Genomic DNA, 15900 nt, shown 5'->3' with positions numbered 1-15900 from the left:
AAATTAAATAAAATTAGAAGGTTGAGGCAGGAGGATCACTTGAGCCCAGGAGTTCAAGGCTGCAGTGAGCCATGATTGTGTCACTGCACTTCAGCCTGGGTGACAGAGTGAGACCCTCCCTTTAAAAAAAAAAAACATCCAGTGAAGAAAGAGTTTGGGAAAAAAATTAAGAAATAAAAATTTAAACTTAAATTAAAAAAAAAAAAAGTCCAGGCATGGTGCCTCACACCTGTAATCCCAGCACTTTGGGAGGCCAAGGTGGCCGGATAGCTTGAGCCCAGGAGTTTGAGACCAGCCTGGGCAACATAGCAAAACCCCATCTCTACAAAAAAATATAAAAATTAGCCACATGTGGTGGTGTGCACCTGTAGTCCCAGCTACTTGGGAGGCCAAGGCAGGAGGATCTCCTGTGCCCAGGAAATCGAGGCTGCAGTAAGGCATGATTACACCACTGTACTCCAGCCTGGGCAACAGAGCGAGACCCTGTCTCGAAAAAATATAAATATAATAATGATAAAATAAAAGAAGATACTTCCAGTTTTTATTGTAATCTTTTTCAGTCTCACATCTTACACTCATTGCCAATAAGAAAGTAACATGATCCTTCCCTCTAAGTTTAAGCATAATCTTAATTATGTTTTGAGAACCTTTAGTTAAAATATATGAATGCGTTAATAATTGAAGGGTCGGGTGTGCTGGCTGACGCCTGTAATCCCAATACTTTGGGAGGCCGAGGAAGGAGGCCAGGAGTTCAAAACTAGCCTGGGCAACATAGTGAGGCCTTGTCTCTATTTAAAAAAAAAAAAAAAAATTACCCAGGTGTGGTGGCACACACCTGCTACTCGGGCAGCTGAGGTGGGAGGACTGCTTGAGCCAGAGGGGCTGAGGCTGTAGTGAGCCTAGATTGTGCCACTGCACTACAACCTGGGTGACAGAGTAAGTGAGAACCGATAAGAAAGAAACAAAACAAAACAAACAAAATAAACTAAAAGGAATGATAATGTAAAACAAGTGAAAAATAGCAAAAAAAAAAAAAACCTGAATCAAATTTTTCCAACATAAATGGTAAAAATTAAAGTATACGGAAAAACAGATTTCTCCAAAATACTCTATATTTAAATTTATTTAAAAAGAAAACCATGTACTAGAAACTGGATTAAACTGATAAGCCATATGAAAAGAGCATATTCACCGTGGCTTTATTAAAATACTATACAGCAAATCTGGTACAACAAAAATCCTTGAAATATCTATGAAAAATAGCTAACAAATACATAATTCCTTAGACTCTTAGAATTACCATTTCAAACCTAGTAAAAAAGTTTCATATTTTCTTGTGTGTCACATTCTCTCTTTTACCTATCCTCATGAGCTTTATCTCACCAGTAACCTAATCTTTATTTCTGTTCCAATCTCAGCAACACCTAATCATAACTAAAACAAGTAGGTAAAAGTTACCGTCATTCTTCAATTAAAATTCCTACTGTTCCAATTTCTGACTTCAACTTCTTTAAAAAAAGAAGTTGCTGAAACTGTTTTTTAAGGTATAAGTAAAAGTTCGCCCACGGTAATCCCCAGATAATCAAATTGCAGGCTTGGGGTTCAGTATTATAGGAATAAAACATACCCAGTGCATATTTAAATTACATCAGAGACATCCACTTACAGTCATAACAGTAACTGATACGGAATGGCCATCCTGCCATCCACAACTACAAAACTGGAGAAAATATACAAATAATAACTATTTCCAAACATTAGACAACAGACAGCCTGTAACTGTGATCTGTGAAAGAGGGCAAACAAACGAAATAAGCCCTATTATCACCCTCTCTTTCTACTTGGAAGTACTGTCAGTACTATAGAACAGGGAGGTGCGTTGCTGAGCAGAGAGACAGAAAACAGTTTGGGGAAGCTGAAGCAGCTAGAATTTGTGGGACGGAGTATCAAAAAAGAAGAAGCAACACAGAAAGACAAACAATGCTATCTGCATAGAGGTCCTCTCGAGTCTGGCTGTATATAATGCTGCACACACATAAGATGAGACTCCACAAACCAAGCAAAGAACAACTACCAAGGAGCTATATAAAGAACAACTAACAGTGTCCTCACAAGGCTAGAAACATTCAGGATTCCATCAACTATAGTAAATTACCTCTTTAAACAAGATATCACTAAGGCCATACTACAGAAGGCTAACCAAGATCTAGAGAATAGGCTACTCTGTACTTCCCCTAACAAAGGTAAGCATAAGCCTTAACAGGACCAAGTTTATCCCCAAATTAACTGCCTGTCAGAACAAATGTCAACATTTTTTAAGGAAAGAAAACAAAACCCTGACCCTCAGCAACATATGTACAATGTCTATAATCCAGTTCCCAAGACTAGCAGACATGTGTGAAAATACTATCATAGCATACCACAGAAAATCTTGCCTGAGAGGGTCCTACACGAATTATTAGTCTCCTCTGGCCACATTCAGATTTTCCCTGTTAAAATCAGAGAATAAAGAGACAAACAAAAGCAGCTTTCCACAATAAAAGAAAGAAAAGTTAAACAAAAAGACTCCACTGAAAAGTGAGACCAAAAAAAAAAAGAGAGAAGTAGGTCACAAGACAGATCTCTTCCCATTTATTACTATACATTATAATATCTGATAACATGAAACAACACAAAAAATGGCATATATGGTATACTCTTCTTACTAATATGTAAAAATACAACATTCCTAAACCTACTTGTAAAATAATAAAAAATAAATATATTGGTCTCTACTCCCAGTTCTGGGCATAGAGCTCCTAAAACTCTTGTAAATAGGGATACTAGAAAAATCTTTGTCCCTAATAGTTGGTCTTTGATCTCAGTTCCTGACACATAGCTCCTAAGACCTCTACAATTTTCTGAGTGACAGCAGTGCCTGAATCCCTTAGAATTTCCTGGATGACAGGAGACCCTTTTGTTCTAATAAAGTCACTCTGGGTGGGAGTCCTGGGTGCAAGATGGTCATTATAAAGAGCAAGCCATCATTACAACTTACAAGCCCTAACCCTTGTATCCTCTGGGGAGGTTAGAGGAGCTGGAGATTGAGTTAATAATCATGCATGCCTGAGAAATTAAGCTCTATTTTGAAAAACCCTTAAAAGACAAAGTTTAGAAGCTACTAGATTGGTGAACACATCTACGAGCTATGAGGGTGGCCGACCCAAACTCCACAGGAAAAAAAGCTTCTGTGCCTGGGACCCTTCCAGACCTTGCCGTACATCTCTCTTCATCTGACTCTTCATTTGGATCCTTTGAAATATCCTTTGTAATTAATCGGCCATAATAAATAAATTGTTTTCCTGAGGTCTGTGAGCCACTCTAGCAAATTACTGAATCTGAGGAGGGGCTGGTGGGAACCTCCACTTTGTAGTCAAGTCAGACAGAAACTGTGGGTAACCTGATGACCTACCATTTGTGATTGGCTTCTGAAGTGGGAGGCAGTCTTGTAGAATGAAGACTTTAACCTGTGGGGTCTGCACTAACTACAGTTAGTGTCAGAATATTGAATGGAATTGTAGGACATCCAACTGAGTCAGAGAATTGGTCAGTGGGAAAAATCACCACAAATCTGGTCACAGAAGTGTTGAGCGTGAGTACAGAGAAGAACAGTTGAGGTTTCCTACAGATCTGATGTCAGAATTGAAGTACTGAGAAAGAGTGAATACAAAAGGAAAAAAGTTGGGTTTTTTTCTGTACACTTCTATAAAAAATTACCAAAATTAAGTTTCTGCAACTAAAAGCTAAGCTTCAATTAGTGTCAAAATTGTAGATAAGTAATTGTTTCAGATGGGGTTTATTGCTAAATGAGTCTTTCTTACCATATATAAGGAAACAATTATTGTTTCCCTATTCAGAATTTAGATCTGGTAACTTACATAAACACAGCCCCCAAACCAGAAAGCATACAAACAAGAAAACACAATCAAACATCCCACACACTAACACGTGTTTATTCAAAGATAAACTCCTCAATATATCAATCACTAAAGAACCATGAGACATAATTCTGACAGTGTTATTCTGATATCCAAGTTCAAAGAAAACTAAAAGCAGTCAATTAGAAGGAAAGTCTTAGTTACTAAAGGAAGGTACTATAATAGCAGTGACTTGTGAAAGCCAACAAAAACGAAGAAAATAATAAAAAGTCACAGAACTTAGAAAAGAACATAGAAAAGAAACAGATTATAAGAACACAAAAAACCAAGCAGCCCAAAATCATTTACCACAGGAAAAAAACAGACCTACTCTGGCAATGATGCCAGAAAAGTATTACTTCATAACCTCTGTCAAAAGATGAACCTAAATCAAAAAGAAAAGGTTAAGTGTGGCCAGCTGTGGTGGCTCACACCTGTAATCCCAGCACTTTGGGATGTTGAGGTGGGCAGATCACTTGAGGTCAGGAGTTCGAGACCAGCCTGGCCAACATGGTGAAACCCCATCTCTACTAAAAAAAAAAAAAAAAATACAAAAACTAGCTGGGTATGGTGGCACATGCCTGTAATCCCAGCTACTCAGGAGGCTGAGGCAGAAGAATCGCTTGAACCTGGGAGGCAGAGGTTGCAGTGAGCTGAGATGGCACCACTGCACTCCAGCCTGGGTGACAGAGTGAGACTCTGTCTCAAAAAGAAAAGAAAAGGTTAAATTATACTTGGGTACAAATATACTTGGATTACGGCAGAGAGTTACTTTTAGATACCATCTAAAGTAGTTGAAACAAAACAAGTTGATATTCAAAGGAAAAAGCAAAAACTTCACTTAATGTTTTGATTAGTCAATGGGTTTACTCTACTTACAAGCGAAACTTACATATTTTAGAGCAGCAGTCCCCAACCTTTTTGACACTGGGAACCAGTTTCCTGAAGTACAATTTTTTCCACAGACCGGGTGGTGGGGGTTCAGGAGGGGTGATTTCAGGATGATTCAAGCACATTACATTTATTGTGCACTTTATTTCTATTATTGTTATTATTCCATTGTAATATCTAATGAAATAATTATACAACTCACCATAATGTAGAATCAGTGGGAGCCCTGAGCTTGTTTTCCTGCAACTAGACGATCTCATCTAGGGGTGATAGGAGACAGTGACAGATCATCAGGCATTAGATTCTCATAAGGAGCGTGCAACCCAGATCCCTCACATGCACAGTTCACAATAGAGTTCATGCTCCTATGAGAATCTAATTTCACTGCTGATCTGACAGGAGGTGCAGCTCAGGGAGGAGCAGCTGTAAATACAGATGAAGCTTTGCTTGCTTGCCCGCTGCTCACCTCCTGGTGTGCGGCCTGTTCCTAACAGGCCACGGACTGGTTGGGGACCCCTGTTTTAGAAAGCTACCTCTCTCCTCCCATTAATCTTTGTGCCAGACTAGAGGGGTAAATCTGGCTATTATCCTACAGCCTTTTCTGGTGAGTTGAGAAGGTACACCAAGCATGAGCTTTCCTTAGTAATCTTTGACATTAATATACCTACTGCATTCTAAAATACCCCAGAATATTCTTTTCAAATTATCCAAATCCTCTATTTGAAATCAAGCTATAGTCATAGTTTTATTTCACCAGTTTATTCTTCACAAATAAGATGTTCTTTAAAATAGTGAACATGAAAGTATTTCATTCAATAAATAAAGCAAATTACTTACCTATAATGCTGGTTCTATAACAAATAAAAATCAGATAATCAGATAATCAATAACAGAGCTTAACCTCAGGGTAAACAATTCCTGACAACTGAGTCCCCAAGATCTGCTCCATGAGGTTTCTCAACATAGAAACAAACCCAAAAGTCCATGAAATAAGTCCTCACTGGATGAGGTAACCAAGTATAGTTCAAACTAGTAATTAAAAGATAGAAGTTTGATCCTATTTAGTAATTCATTATGTTACTTAAAATTAATAATCTAAAAATCTTAATTACAAGTTAGGAAATGGGGACTGTATAACGGTACCTATCCTGTCTACTTTCAAACTGTCATGATAGTCAAATGAGAAACTAATGAAACTGATTTGTAAATTACGAAGCACAATACAAATGTAATCTTATTCAGGGCAGGATGACTCCTCTAGTGATTTTTAAGCAAGATTCTGGAGTTTTTCTGGTCCCTTGAAAGAAATTACTTTGACCAACAGTAAAAGTAGACTCTCAATAAGTAAATCTCCAAGAACTGATTAAGATTTTCTCTATGCAGCTTCCAAAATTGATGAAAATATCAAATGTTTGTTTAATCAACTATGAAATAAGCATGGTGCAATAGAAGGACAGATTATAATTATTTACTATCATTAACATTTTCCAAAAACCAAGTTTAACACTACAATTCTTAGAAACTCTTTAATGTGGCTTGAAAATAATACTCTCACCTGCAGAGTACCTGAGCAACACTCTTAGATGAGCGATAACTATCTTACAGGTTCATTACGTAGAAACTTAAGAACTGGTATAAATGTTAGCAATCCGTTATCAATAAGTTAATCTTTGTAAGATCTCAAGAATCTAGAATCCCTAAATTTGACTTTTCACCCCCTTATCTGTTCATGAAATGTTATAGTATCAACAATCCTTAAATGAAGATACCCAAGGTCTTTCAAACATAAATTTATTTAAGTAATGTTGCACAATGATAATTCAGAGGCAGCTGACCAAATCACATTTTCATTTAGAAGTTTATTTTCCAGTGATTACGTTTTGAATTGGAAGAAATGCTCTGAACATTAAAGCCTAAGAGCTAAAATCTTCCACACTTGTGCTTCCTGGAGCCAGACCTTCAAAATTTAGAGATCTGTTTCAGTGCTCCTGTTTCAAAAATTAGCAAGAGGTCAATTCCCAAACAGAAAGGGCAATCACAGTTACGTAAATAATCTCATTCAGGGAGGCTATTTAAGCCAAAAAAGAAGTTATTAGGTACTGTATTATCTAACACTTTAACAGATTCTATCAACCCTGAAGATCAAAGAGCTTTCAGATAGAATATTTCTTTTGATCCTCCACCCCTAATCTTTCAGAAGTCATGTCTAATAAAATAATCCACAGATGGAATCTTGCCAGAGAAAAAGATATTCTCTGGTCCCTTTCTCACAGTGGGGTACTCCATTTGGAAAAATATATAAAAGAACACTGTGGATTTATGCGCTAGAGAAGAGGGATGGCATCTAGACAGGCATCAAGCTAGTACCCGGAACATCCACAGATTTGTTCCCCTGGTCTGTTGCCTAACTTATCATAAATTACATCTAAGACTAAGACTCTACACAATACTTTTGCAAACATTTACAAGTGATCAGATGACCTTATATGGGATATCTTTGCACACAAGACAGATAAACTATAAGCTGAACACTAGGATAGAAGGCCGTTGATCACTGTTAGCTTAGAGGAAAAATTTCAACTAGAGTAACACAGAGTTATGTCCCCCTGGCTCTTGACAAACAACTATGCCATGCTCAGAATTTTCTGTTAACAACCTACTTTTAAAACTGGCTATCAGGAAATATTCATTCCCTACTGGTAGAGATATTCATATTTAGGCTGGGCAATGCTCAACCTCGGTTTCAAAAAGCAATTACCTGGAGAACTTTTCTAGCATAGGGAGAATAAGGAAGTGAAGTAACATTTGACAAGGTATGTACACGTGCGTACAGGACAGTAAAAAACCCAAGTGCTTTTTAACATCATTTTCAAACTGCCAGACATTTACTTGAGACTTGAAAGCACCAGACAGATGTCATGATGCTATTTTTAGCAATGGCAACTTGGATTAAAAAGAGCCAATATTATATCCAACCATCTCTTGGCTCTAGACAAAAAGCATAGGAATGAAGGTATAGGGGAGGAAAGAGAGACTTTACTGAAAGAGATTAGATCTGACATGATCAAACACCCTCCCCCAATTTTCCTTAAATTAGCTCTGAGATGCTAATCATGATACTCCATCTCACTTCTGATTTGCTTCCTTTGAAAAAAACAAAAAAGATAAAGTTTCAAAAGTGCTATCCTGGCCTGGTGCAGTGGCTCGTGCCTGTAATCCCAGCACTTTGGGAGGCCAAGGCAGGCAGATCACTTGAGCCCAGGAGTTCAAGATCAGCCTGGACAACATGGCAAACTGCTGTCTCAACTAAAATTACAAAAAATTAGACAGGTGTGATGGCGTGCACCTGTAAGCCCCAGCAACTCGGGAGGCTGAGGTGGAAGGACAACCTAAGCCTGAGAGGTCAAAGCTGTGGTGAGCCATGACTGTGCCACTGTGCTCCAGCCCGGTTGATTTAAAAAAAAAAAAAAAAAAAAAAAAAAAAAAAAAAAAAAGTGCTATCCTTCAAATGATCTGGAGCAAGGCAAAAAAGCAAGAATCAGTAATTTGTTTTCCCCAATGTCACCCAATGAAGCATTAATTCGAAAACACTGTCCTAACAAAGCAACTAGCATCCAAATTCCAAAGGACTCTCTATATCTTAAGGAACGCATAAAAAATAAACATATAAAAGCACACTATATTAAATGTATAAAAGCACCCATTAAGCTGTATTGTTCTCATCCTCAAAGGGTTATGAATGTGGAATATCAATGTTACGACTGTATCTTTAGATAACTGTTTTATGTGAACATCATCCTTCAGAATTATTATCAGGCAATCTCTTACAAAAAGTAATACTGTAGTGAATTACTAGAAAAAAAATTTCCACAATCAATAACCAGTCAAGATTAAAACAATAAAAAGCAGAGAATAGAACATATATCATTTTATAAAAATTCACATTTCTTTAGTTTTTGGTATTTTCCTAAGACATATGCTCTCCTTCCCTGCACTGCAGATAAACAGGTCTACCTTTAAAAACGGATACTAGGCCAGGTGCAGTGGCTCATGCCTACACCCAATACTTTGGGAGGCTGAGGTGCGAGGATCAATCGAGCCCAGGAGATTAAGACCCGCCTGGGCACCATGGCGAAACCCTGCCTCTACAAAATACAAAAAAATATTAGCCAGGCGTGGTGGCATGCGCCTGTAGTCCCAGCTACATGGGAGGCTGAGAAGGGAGGATTGCTTGAGCCCAGGGAAGCCAAGGTTGCAGTGAACCATGATTGCACCTCTGTACTCCAGCCTGGGCAATGGAGCAAGATGCTGTCTCAAAAAAAAAAAAAAAAAAACTGTTAGTATATATGAACAGCAGAACTCAACTTATTTCTAATACAAAAAAACACTTCATTTATGAGTTGTTCTGCTATCTAAAATTAGACTTCAAATATTCCAAATACTCGAGACTCTAACATTTTCACAAAATTGTAAAATGCTCAGATGACATGAACTATCAAATACAATATTAAAATAGTATTTCAAAAGAGCAGAAGAAAACTTTTCAGAAGAGAGGCCTACGCTGAAAGATCACTGTATTACCATATACAAATCTAAACTATCTACAATGCATGGCAAAAATAATATTATGTCCCCACAACCAGGATTTGATACTTTGATCTGACACATAGCAGGGTCTGGCAATTGTCACAACAAAACTATTAGAAATGTTCCTCAAATCAAAGTATTTATGTACAGTCTATATAATCTGATTGTGGTATTAATTCAAAAGCCTACCCTGTAGGAGTAAAGGTAATTAACTTATTACATAAGTCTGTCTTTTACTGTTGCTAATCATGATATTTAAGAGCACTGTGTGCTATAGTTCCTTTCAGGATTATCTAGACATAGTAAGCTCCAAATCTTTTGTGTTACGGCCCCGAATATAGAAAATCTAAGCAAGTAATATTGTGAAAATTTTGGATACAGAATTCTTTATTTAAAACAGTGACTTAGCAAGGTTGAGAGCTGGTAATATTTTAAGATACAGTCTTCCTTTATATTTAGTATCAGGAAAAGCTACGTCAAATGTTTTATGTAAACTATCCAGTAGACTAACTCTTGCTAATATGTTAATTACAATATACTGTCATAGTGTTAACAGTAATATCCACTTCTCTAAGTCACAAAAGTCAAAGATGATGCATAAAGCACATTTTTTAATAAAAAATTTTAATTGGGAATTAAATGTAAGATATAAGTAGATATCAAGCCTGCTAGACTTCACATATCTGGATGATATCTAAGCACTCATTAATTGTTCTATGCTACCTAGAATTATAAATCAAAGCATACTGTGGTAACTCGATGTGTTTCCATTTTATAAATTAACTAAAAATGATATAAAACATATTAAAACAACAAAAACACTACCAACCATGTCTTTTCTAATTGAGACAAGAAATATCAGAACTGGAAAGACCATGCTGTCATAGAACACATGCGTAGAGTTGAGTTTAAAAGTCTTTTTTTGGAGTTTTTCTAGGAGTTGAGAAAATCATGTTAAACCTAAAATTTTAGTGAAAACATTAATTTTAGCTGTAATAAACACACTATGAATAGACATTTATGAATAGATACTGAAAAACTTGGGGAATAATAAACAAAGCAGAATTCATGGTTACCATATTTACACATACTCTTTGTTGTGTTTCAGTGCCACATGATCTGATTCAAAGTAATAAACATCAGGATCATCATCTTCGTCTTCTGTAATGTGCTGACTGGCACTCTCTTTGGCAGATGGCAAATGTCCAATATTGAGTCTTGCCTCTGAGGGCAGTTTACTTAGTCCTTCACTTCCACAATTTTGAGAGTCACAACATATCCCTTTTTCATTTTGAGAAATTTCACCAGGATTTGTGGGAGACTGACTTACATTATCACTAACAGTTGCATTTGTTTCATTAGGACTAAGATTATTCTCCTCAAATTGTCCATTTTCTCTGTAAGGAGAACTGTTTTTAGTAGGACTACCTCTGGTAGGGGCTGCCCTTCGTGGTGAGGTTCTCAGAGTATAACGATGTTCTTGAGGTTCTGATAAAGACATCATTTGAGCTGAAACACAGTCTAGAACAGAAGATGGTTCAGGTTCTCCGGAGGCTGGCATACTCTCAAGACTTGTGTCCAGGTTGTTACTGGTGTTTTCTTTACACTGCTCTTTTGAGGCACTGCTATCTCCCACCACATCTACTTCCTCCTCAGAATCCCTTAAAGATGACTGAGTTTCAGAAAAGGGCCCTGCAGCTGGCTCAGTAGTCAGCTGATTAACATGTTCCACAGGCAGGCAGGCAGTTACTATTTTGTGGTCCTCCAACTTGACCTGCACTTGTGAATTTGTGCAAGGCACGTTATGGTCTATATAACTGTCCTCCTTCCTACTATCAAGGAACATTGAAGTTTGGGTATCCGAATCCCCATTTTCAGCTACTGATTTTTCCTGTAACACATAGGAACCAAGGCTATTTTGTTTAGTGTTCCCATCAGGCTGACAGTCATCACAGTTTATAACAGCTGAATCACTGTCATCGACACCATTGACAGCCAAATAGCCTGTGATTTCTTCAACTACTGCAGAATTAAGTGGCCCTTCCTCACTGACATTCACCTTTTTAATTTCCCTTTTCTCACAATCATCCAGTATAAGACATCGACAAGCTCGTTTAGTCCCTTGAAAATCTGCATCATTGTCCACTACTGTACTCCTCTGTTCTACTGACTCCTTGTCTGATTTTATAGGTGAATCTTCTTCTGAACTGTTTGGTGCTTCAGATCTAAGACAACGCTTAATTCTTTTTAAAACTGGTGAAACAGGTTCTGTTTGCCTTCTCTCACAATTTTCTATAGCCTGCCTTTCTATGTTATCCTTTTCTGAAGAAGAAAGTCCTCTTTTCCTAGGGCTTACCCATGATTCTCGGGTACTCTGCTGTTTTAAATCAGTGGTTCTCCCATTATTATTTCCTTTCTGAATTGGCACAGGCTCTGGTCTCTTCTTTGGTGATCTTGATCGTACTTGAGAATTAGAAGAGATTTCTTCAGGATGCGCAATGCTACGATTCCTTAAAGTTCTACCACAAAAAGATTCATCCAAGCCGTTTAACCCCACTGTTGATCTTGTAACACGAGTAGATCGGGAAGCAGCCATACTATGGCAAGTCCCTACAATACGGTCATCATGATCCACTCATTGGGAAACCTTCAAAAATGTAAACAAAATAATGAGAAAAAGGTAACAGTTAATATACCTAGAACGAAAGTATAAAGCTATAACTTTTTTAATCCAAGTATACTCGGACGTTATGGTCTATATAACGGTCTATATAACTGCCAATATTAAATTATGTGACAAAAATTCTTTAACATTTCCAATAATTATATAAATTATAGCTAACAAGTATACAGCACTTAATATGTTCCATGAGTCTTTCTATATAACTTACATATATTAACTCACTTAAGTCTCATAACAACTCAGATAGGTACTACTATCATCCCTACTTCACGAGTAAGATTAAGGCACACTGAGTAATCTATCCAAGATCACAATTCTAGTAAGTGGAAGGGCAGGACTCTAGAGACCATACCTGCCTCACTGTGTATTTGCCTCTCAGATAGGCATAAAATACCCAGAAAATATCTATCCTAAAGATGTGATTTCATTTTGGTCATTAAAATAATAATCTTTGGCTGGGCATGGTGGCTCACGCCTGTATTCCCAGCAGTTTGGGAGGCTGAGGCAGGAGGATCACAAGGTCAGGAGTTCAAGACCAGCCTGACCAACATGGTGAAACCCTGTGTCTACTAAAAATACAAAAATTAGCCAGGTGTGGTGGCACACACCTGTAATCCCAGCTACTCAGGAGGCTTAGGCAGGAAAATTACTTGAACCCAGGAGGCAGAGGTTGCAGTGAGCTGAGATCATGCCACTGCACTCCAGCCTCGGCGACAGAGCGAGACTCCGTCTCAAAAACAAATAAAATAAATAAATAAATAAAATAATAATATTGAACCTATATAGCAGCTATCTTTCAAAAACTATTCCAATCATTTCTCGTGTTCTTTCAAAATGTCCCTGGTATATAGAAAGGCAGGCTCTCCTCTTTTTAATTTACTTTTGCCAAAATGAGTTTCAGATCAAATCCCTTAATAACTAATAATCTGGCATCCAAAAAATTTTGCTTGCAGTATTTTTCATAACTAAATAGATAAAAATCAAAATGCTAGCTTGCACTGGCTAAGAACAAAACAAACCAAACCCAAGCCTTCCTAGTCTCTAGAAATAAAGCCATAAATTAGTAGGTGAAAGGTACTGTTCCAAAGATCGGAAAAATGGGAAAGAAGCCTCTGAAGCAAATACTTACATTTAAGAAATCAAGACTACTCATATAATCCCACCCTTTCCTTCTTCGCACTCCTGTGTAGAGCACATGCCAGCGCCAGTTTTAATGTGTGGTTTGGGAGATGAAAAGGTATTCTGGTGTGGATGCTTGAGGTTTACATGACAGAAATGTAAGGGATATAGAAAATGCCTGGATTGATCCATTTGGGTAAACTAGTGAGTTGGTGATATTTTCCAGAGGCTCTCCCATCAAGCAAAATAAAGGAGCTGTTAACATTTGAAGTCTCTATTCCCCTGCTCCTCTTCTGTTTAGTTTTCACCAAGTACCCTGTCATTTTACCGCCTAACTTTGAGTGAGATGCAGGATGATTAGTTAGAGAAAGAGGCCAGTGGTAGCAATAGTGCAAAGTTTCACAGTCCCTTCCTCCTGCCTTTGGTCATCAACAGTCTCCCTTCCCATGTAAACCTCAAAATGCCATTCTGACTCCTTTCCCTAAAAATCAAACACAATCTCTCCTTTGCTTCAACAAGAAGTATCTAATAGTGGAAAGGCTGGAAGAATTACAGAAGACACAGCAACATGCTACCACATATAAAAAAAGAAACACTAAAGGAAATAATCTCCCTGTTCCTGCCTGCTGACAAGTGAGAAAGTACCCTGTAAATATTTAAGTTGGCTGAGTTTAGTGTTGTCTCAGAGTATGGCATACTTTTAAATTTTTAATTAACAATTTTTTTAAATCTTGTAAGAATCACAAAACTAGCCCTGGAATTAAAGCATGGTTATTTGTTCTAGAGAACTTCATAGCAATCAAGTGAACAATAAGTACGAGACACCAATCAGAACTTAGAAACACATTTCTTACAGTAGTAAACTTTTATTGTTTTGGGGAATCCTTAAAAGAACTGCTGACATTTAATTCTCATTTGCTAATATATTATCATTAAGGTTACAATCTTTCTGTTTTTTTCATGGGTAACAAACACTGAGTGTCCCATAATTTTCCACTTTTAGTTATAAAACATTTAAGTTAAACTTCAAATGATGTTTTAGAAGAACACAAACTGGCCAGGGACAGTGGCTCATGCCCGTAATCCCAGCACTTTGGGAGGTTGAGGCAGATGGATCACTTGAGGTCAGGAGTTCGAGACCAGCCTGGCCAACATGGTGAAACCCCATCTCTACTAAAAATACAAAAAACTAGCGGGGCATGGTGGCACATGCCTGTAATCCCAGCTACTCGGGAGGCTGAGGCAGGAGAATCACTTGAACCCAGGAGGCAAAGGTTGCAGTGAGCCGAGATCACACCACTGCACTCCAGGCTGGGCAACAGAGCGAGACTCTGTCTCAAAAAAAATAAAAAGAAAAGAACATAAATTGAAATATATGAAAAGCAACTTATTTATTTCATGTATCCAAATCTGGCACTCTAAAATGTTAAGATTACTTATTTTTAAATATTAAATATGTATGTAAACACACAAAAAAGCATGACTAAGTTAATTTAATAAATAAAATGCCTATGAAATCTAATCCATATTATCTTTAATGCAAATTTAATTATACTCATAATTTATGGTTCAAAAATAATACTGGCAATAGAAATACTTTATAAACACACAAAAAAATCTGTTAATCTTTACTTTTCAAAATGCAATCCCAATTAAGGGTCTATAAACCTCTTAAATTATTCCAATAATCAATAATAAGACTTCCTTAACCTCTTCTTTCCACACCAATCTGAATGGGAGCAAAATCCGCCTTGCAGTACAAACTTCTCAAAGAGAGACTATTTTGGATGAAATGAACCTATTATTAGTAGTACTAAGAACCTGTTTTTTATACATATATTTTTTGCTAAAAAATATCACCTATAAGCTGGTCATGGTGGCTCAAGCCTGTAATCCCAGCACTTTGGGAAACCAAGGTAAGTGGATCACTTGAGCCCAGGAATTCGAGACCAAACTGGGCAACATGGTGAAACCCTATCTCTACTAAAAATACAAAAAATTTATCCAGGTGTAATGGTGCATGCCTGTAGTCCCAGGTACTAGGGAGGCTGAGTGGGAGGATCACCTGAGCCTGGGAAAGTCAAGGGTGCAGTGATGTGACTGCCCTTCAGCCTGAGTGATGAGAGCAAGGCCCTGTCTCGAATGAAAAAAAAAAAAAAATCACATATAGTGAGGCCTATCTTACTTCTTCACCATTCCACTGATTAAAATATGAAAACACTGATTAATATGAAAGTTAAATAAAATATTGAAAACACTGATTAATATAAAAGATTAAGTCTCTTTTCATTTCTTCTACACCCTAAAAATGCTTTCATTTCACTCAATAACTAGAACAAAGCCCTAGTTTTAGGATTCTCAAATTCTGTGCTATTGGGCTGTATTGAAAGAGAACTTGTTTTATAACAAGGATCCTTGTGGTACCTCAGACTCTTGCAACTCAATCATGGGCATCTCCTGGAAGCTTGTTAGAAATGCAGAATATGAGGCCCTGCCCCAGACCTACCAGTGAATTAGGTTCCTAGGTGACTCATATATGTATTAGGGTTTGAGAAACACTGCCTTAGGCTACTGAAGTCAGACAGAATTCTACTAAGAGTCATCAAGTTTCAAACTAAATTAGACCTATTTATAATATATCCTTTAATTTCTTACTGGATCCTA

At 37.3% G+C, this 15900-nt stretch overlaps 1 protein-coding gene across 16 annotated transcripts in view; it reads right to left on the bottom strand.

Moving 5' to 3' along the window:
- ZZZ3 (zinc finger ZZ-type containing 3) overlaps window positions 1–15900 on the bottom strand; it is a 122727-nt gene that overhangs the window by 57316 nt on the left and 49511 nt on the right. For 6 of the 16 annotated variants that reach the window (XM_065533267.2, XM_065533301.2, XM_074003371.1 and 3 more), the window contains one exon: window positions 10526–12081. The exons of 4 other annotated variants lie outside the window; for them this stretch is intronic. In XM_065533267.2, the coding sequence (XP_065389339.1) occupies window positions 10526–12030 (1505 nt within the window). In that variant the 5' untranslated portion in view covers window positions 12031–12081. Of the gene's footprint in view, window positions 1–5049; window positions 5108–10510; window positions 12082–15900 lie in introns of all 16 variants that reach the window. 6 more of the 16 variants (XR_012418571.1, XR_012418573.1, XR_012418575.1 and 3 more) reach the window with 3 other exon arrangements.

Source organism: Macaca fascicularis, chromosome 1 (assembly GCF_037993035.2).
Source record: "Macaca fascicularis isolate 582-1 chromosome 1, T2T-MFA8v1.1".
Lineage (NCBI taxonomy): Eukaryota > Metazoa > Chordata > Mammalia > Primates > Cercopithecidae > Macaca > Macaca fascicularis.
This window is presented reverse-complemented; position numbering and strand designations above follow the sequence as displayed.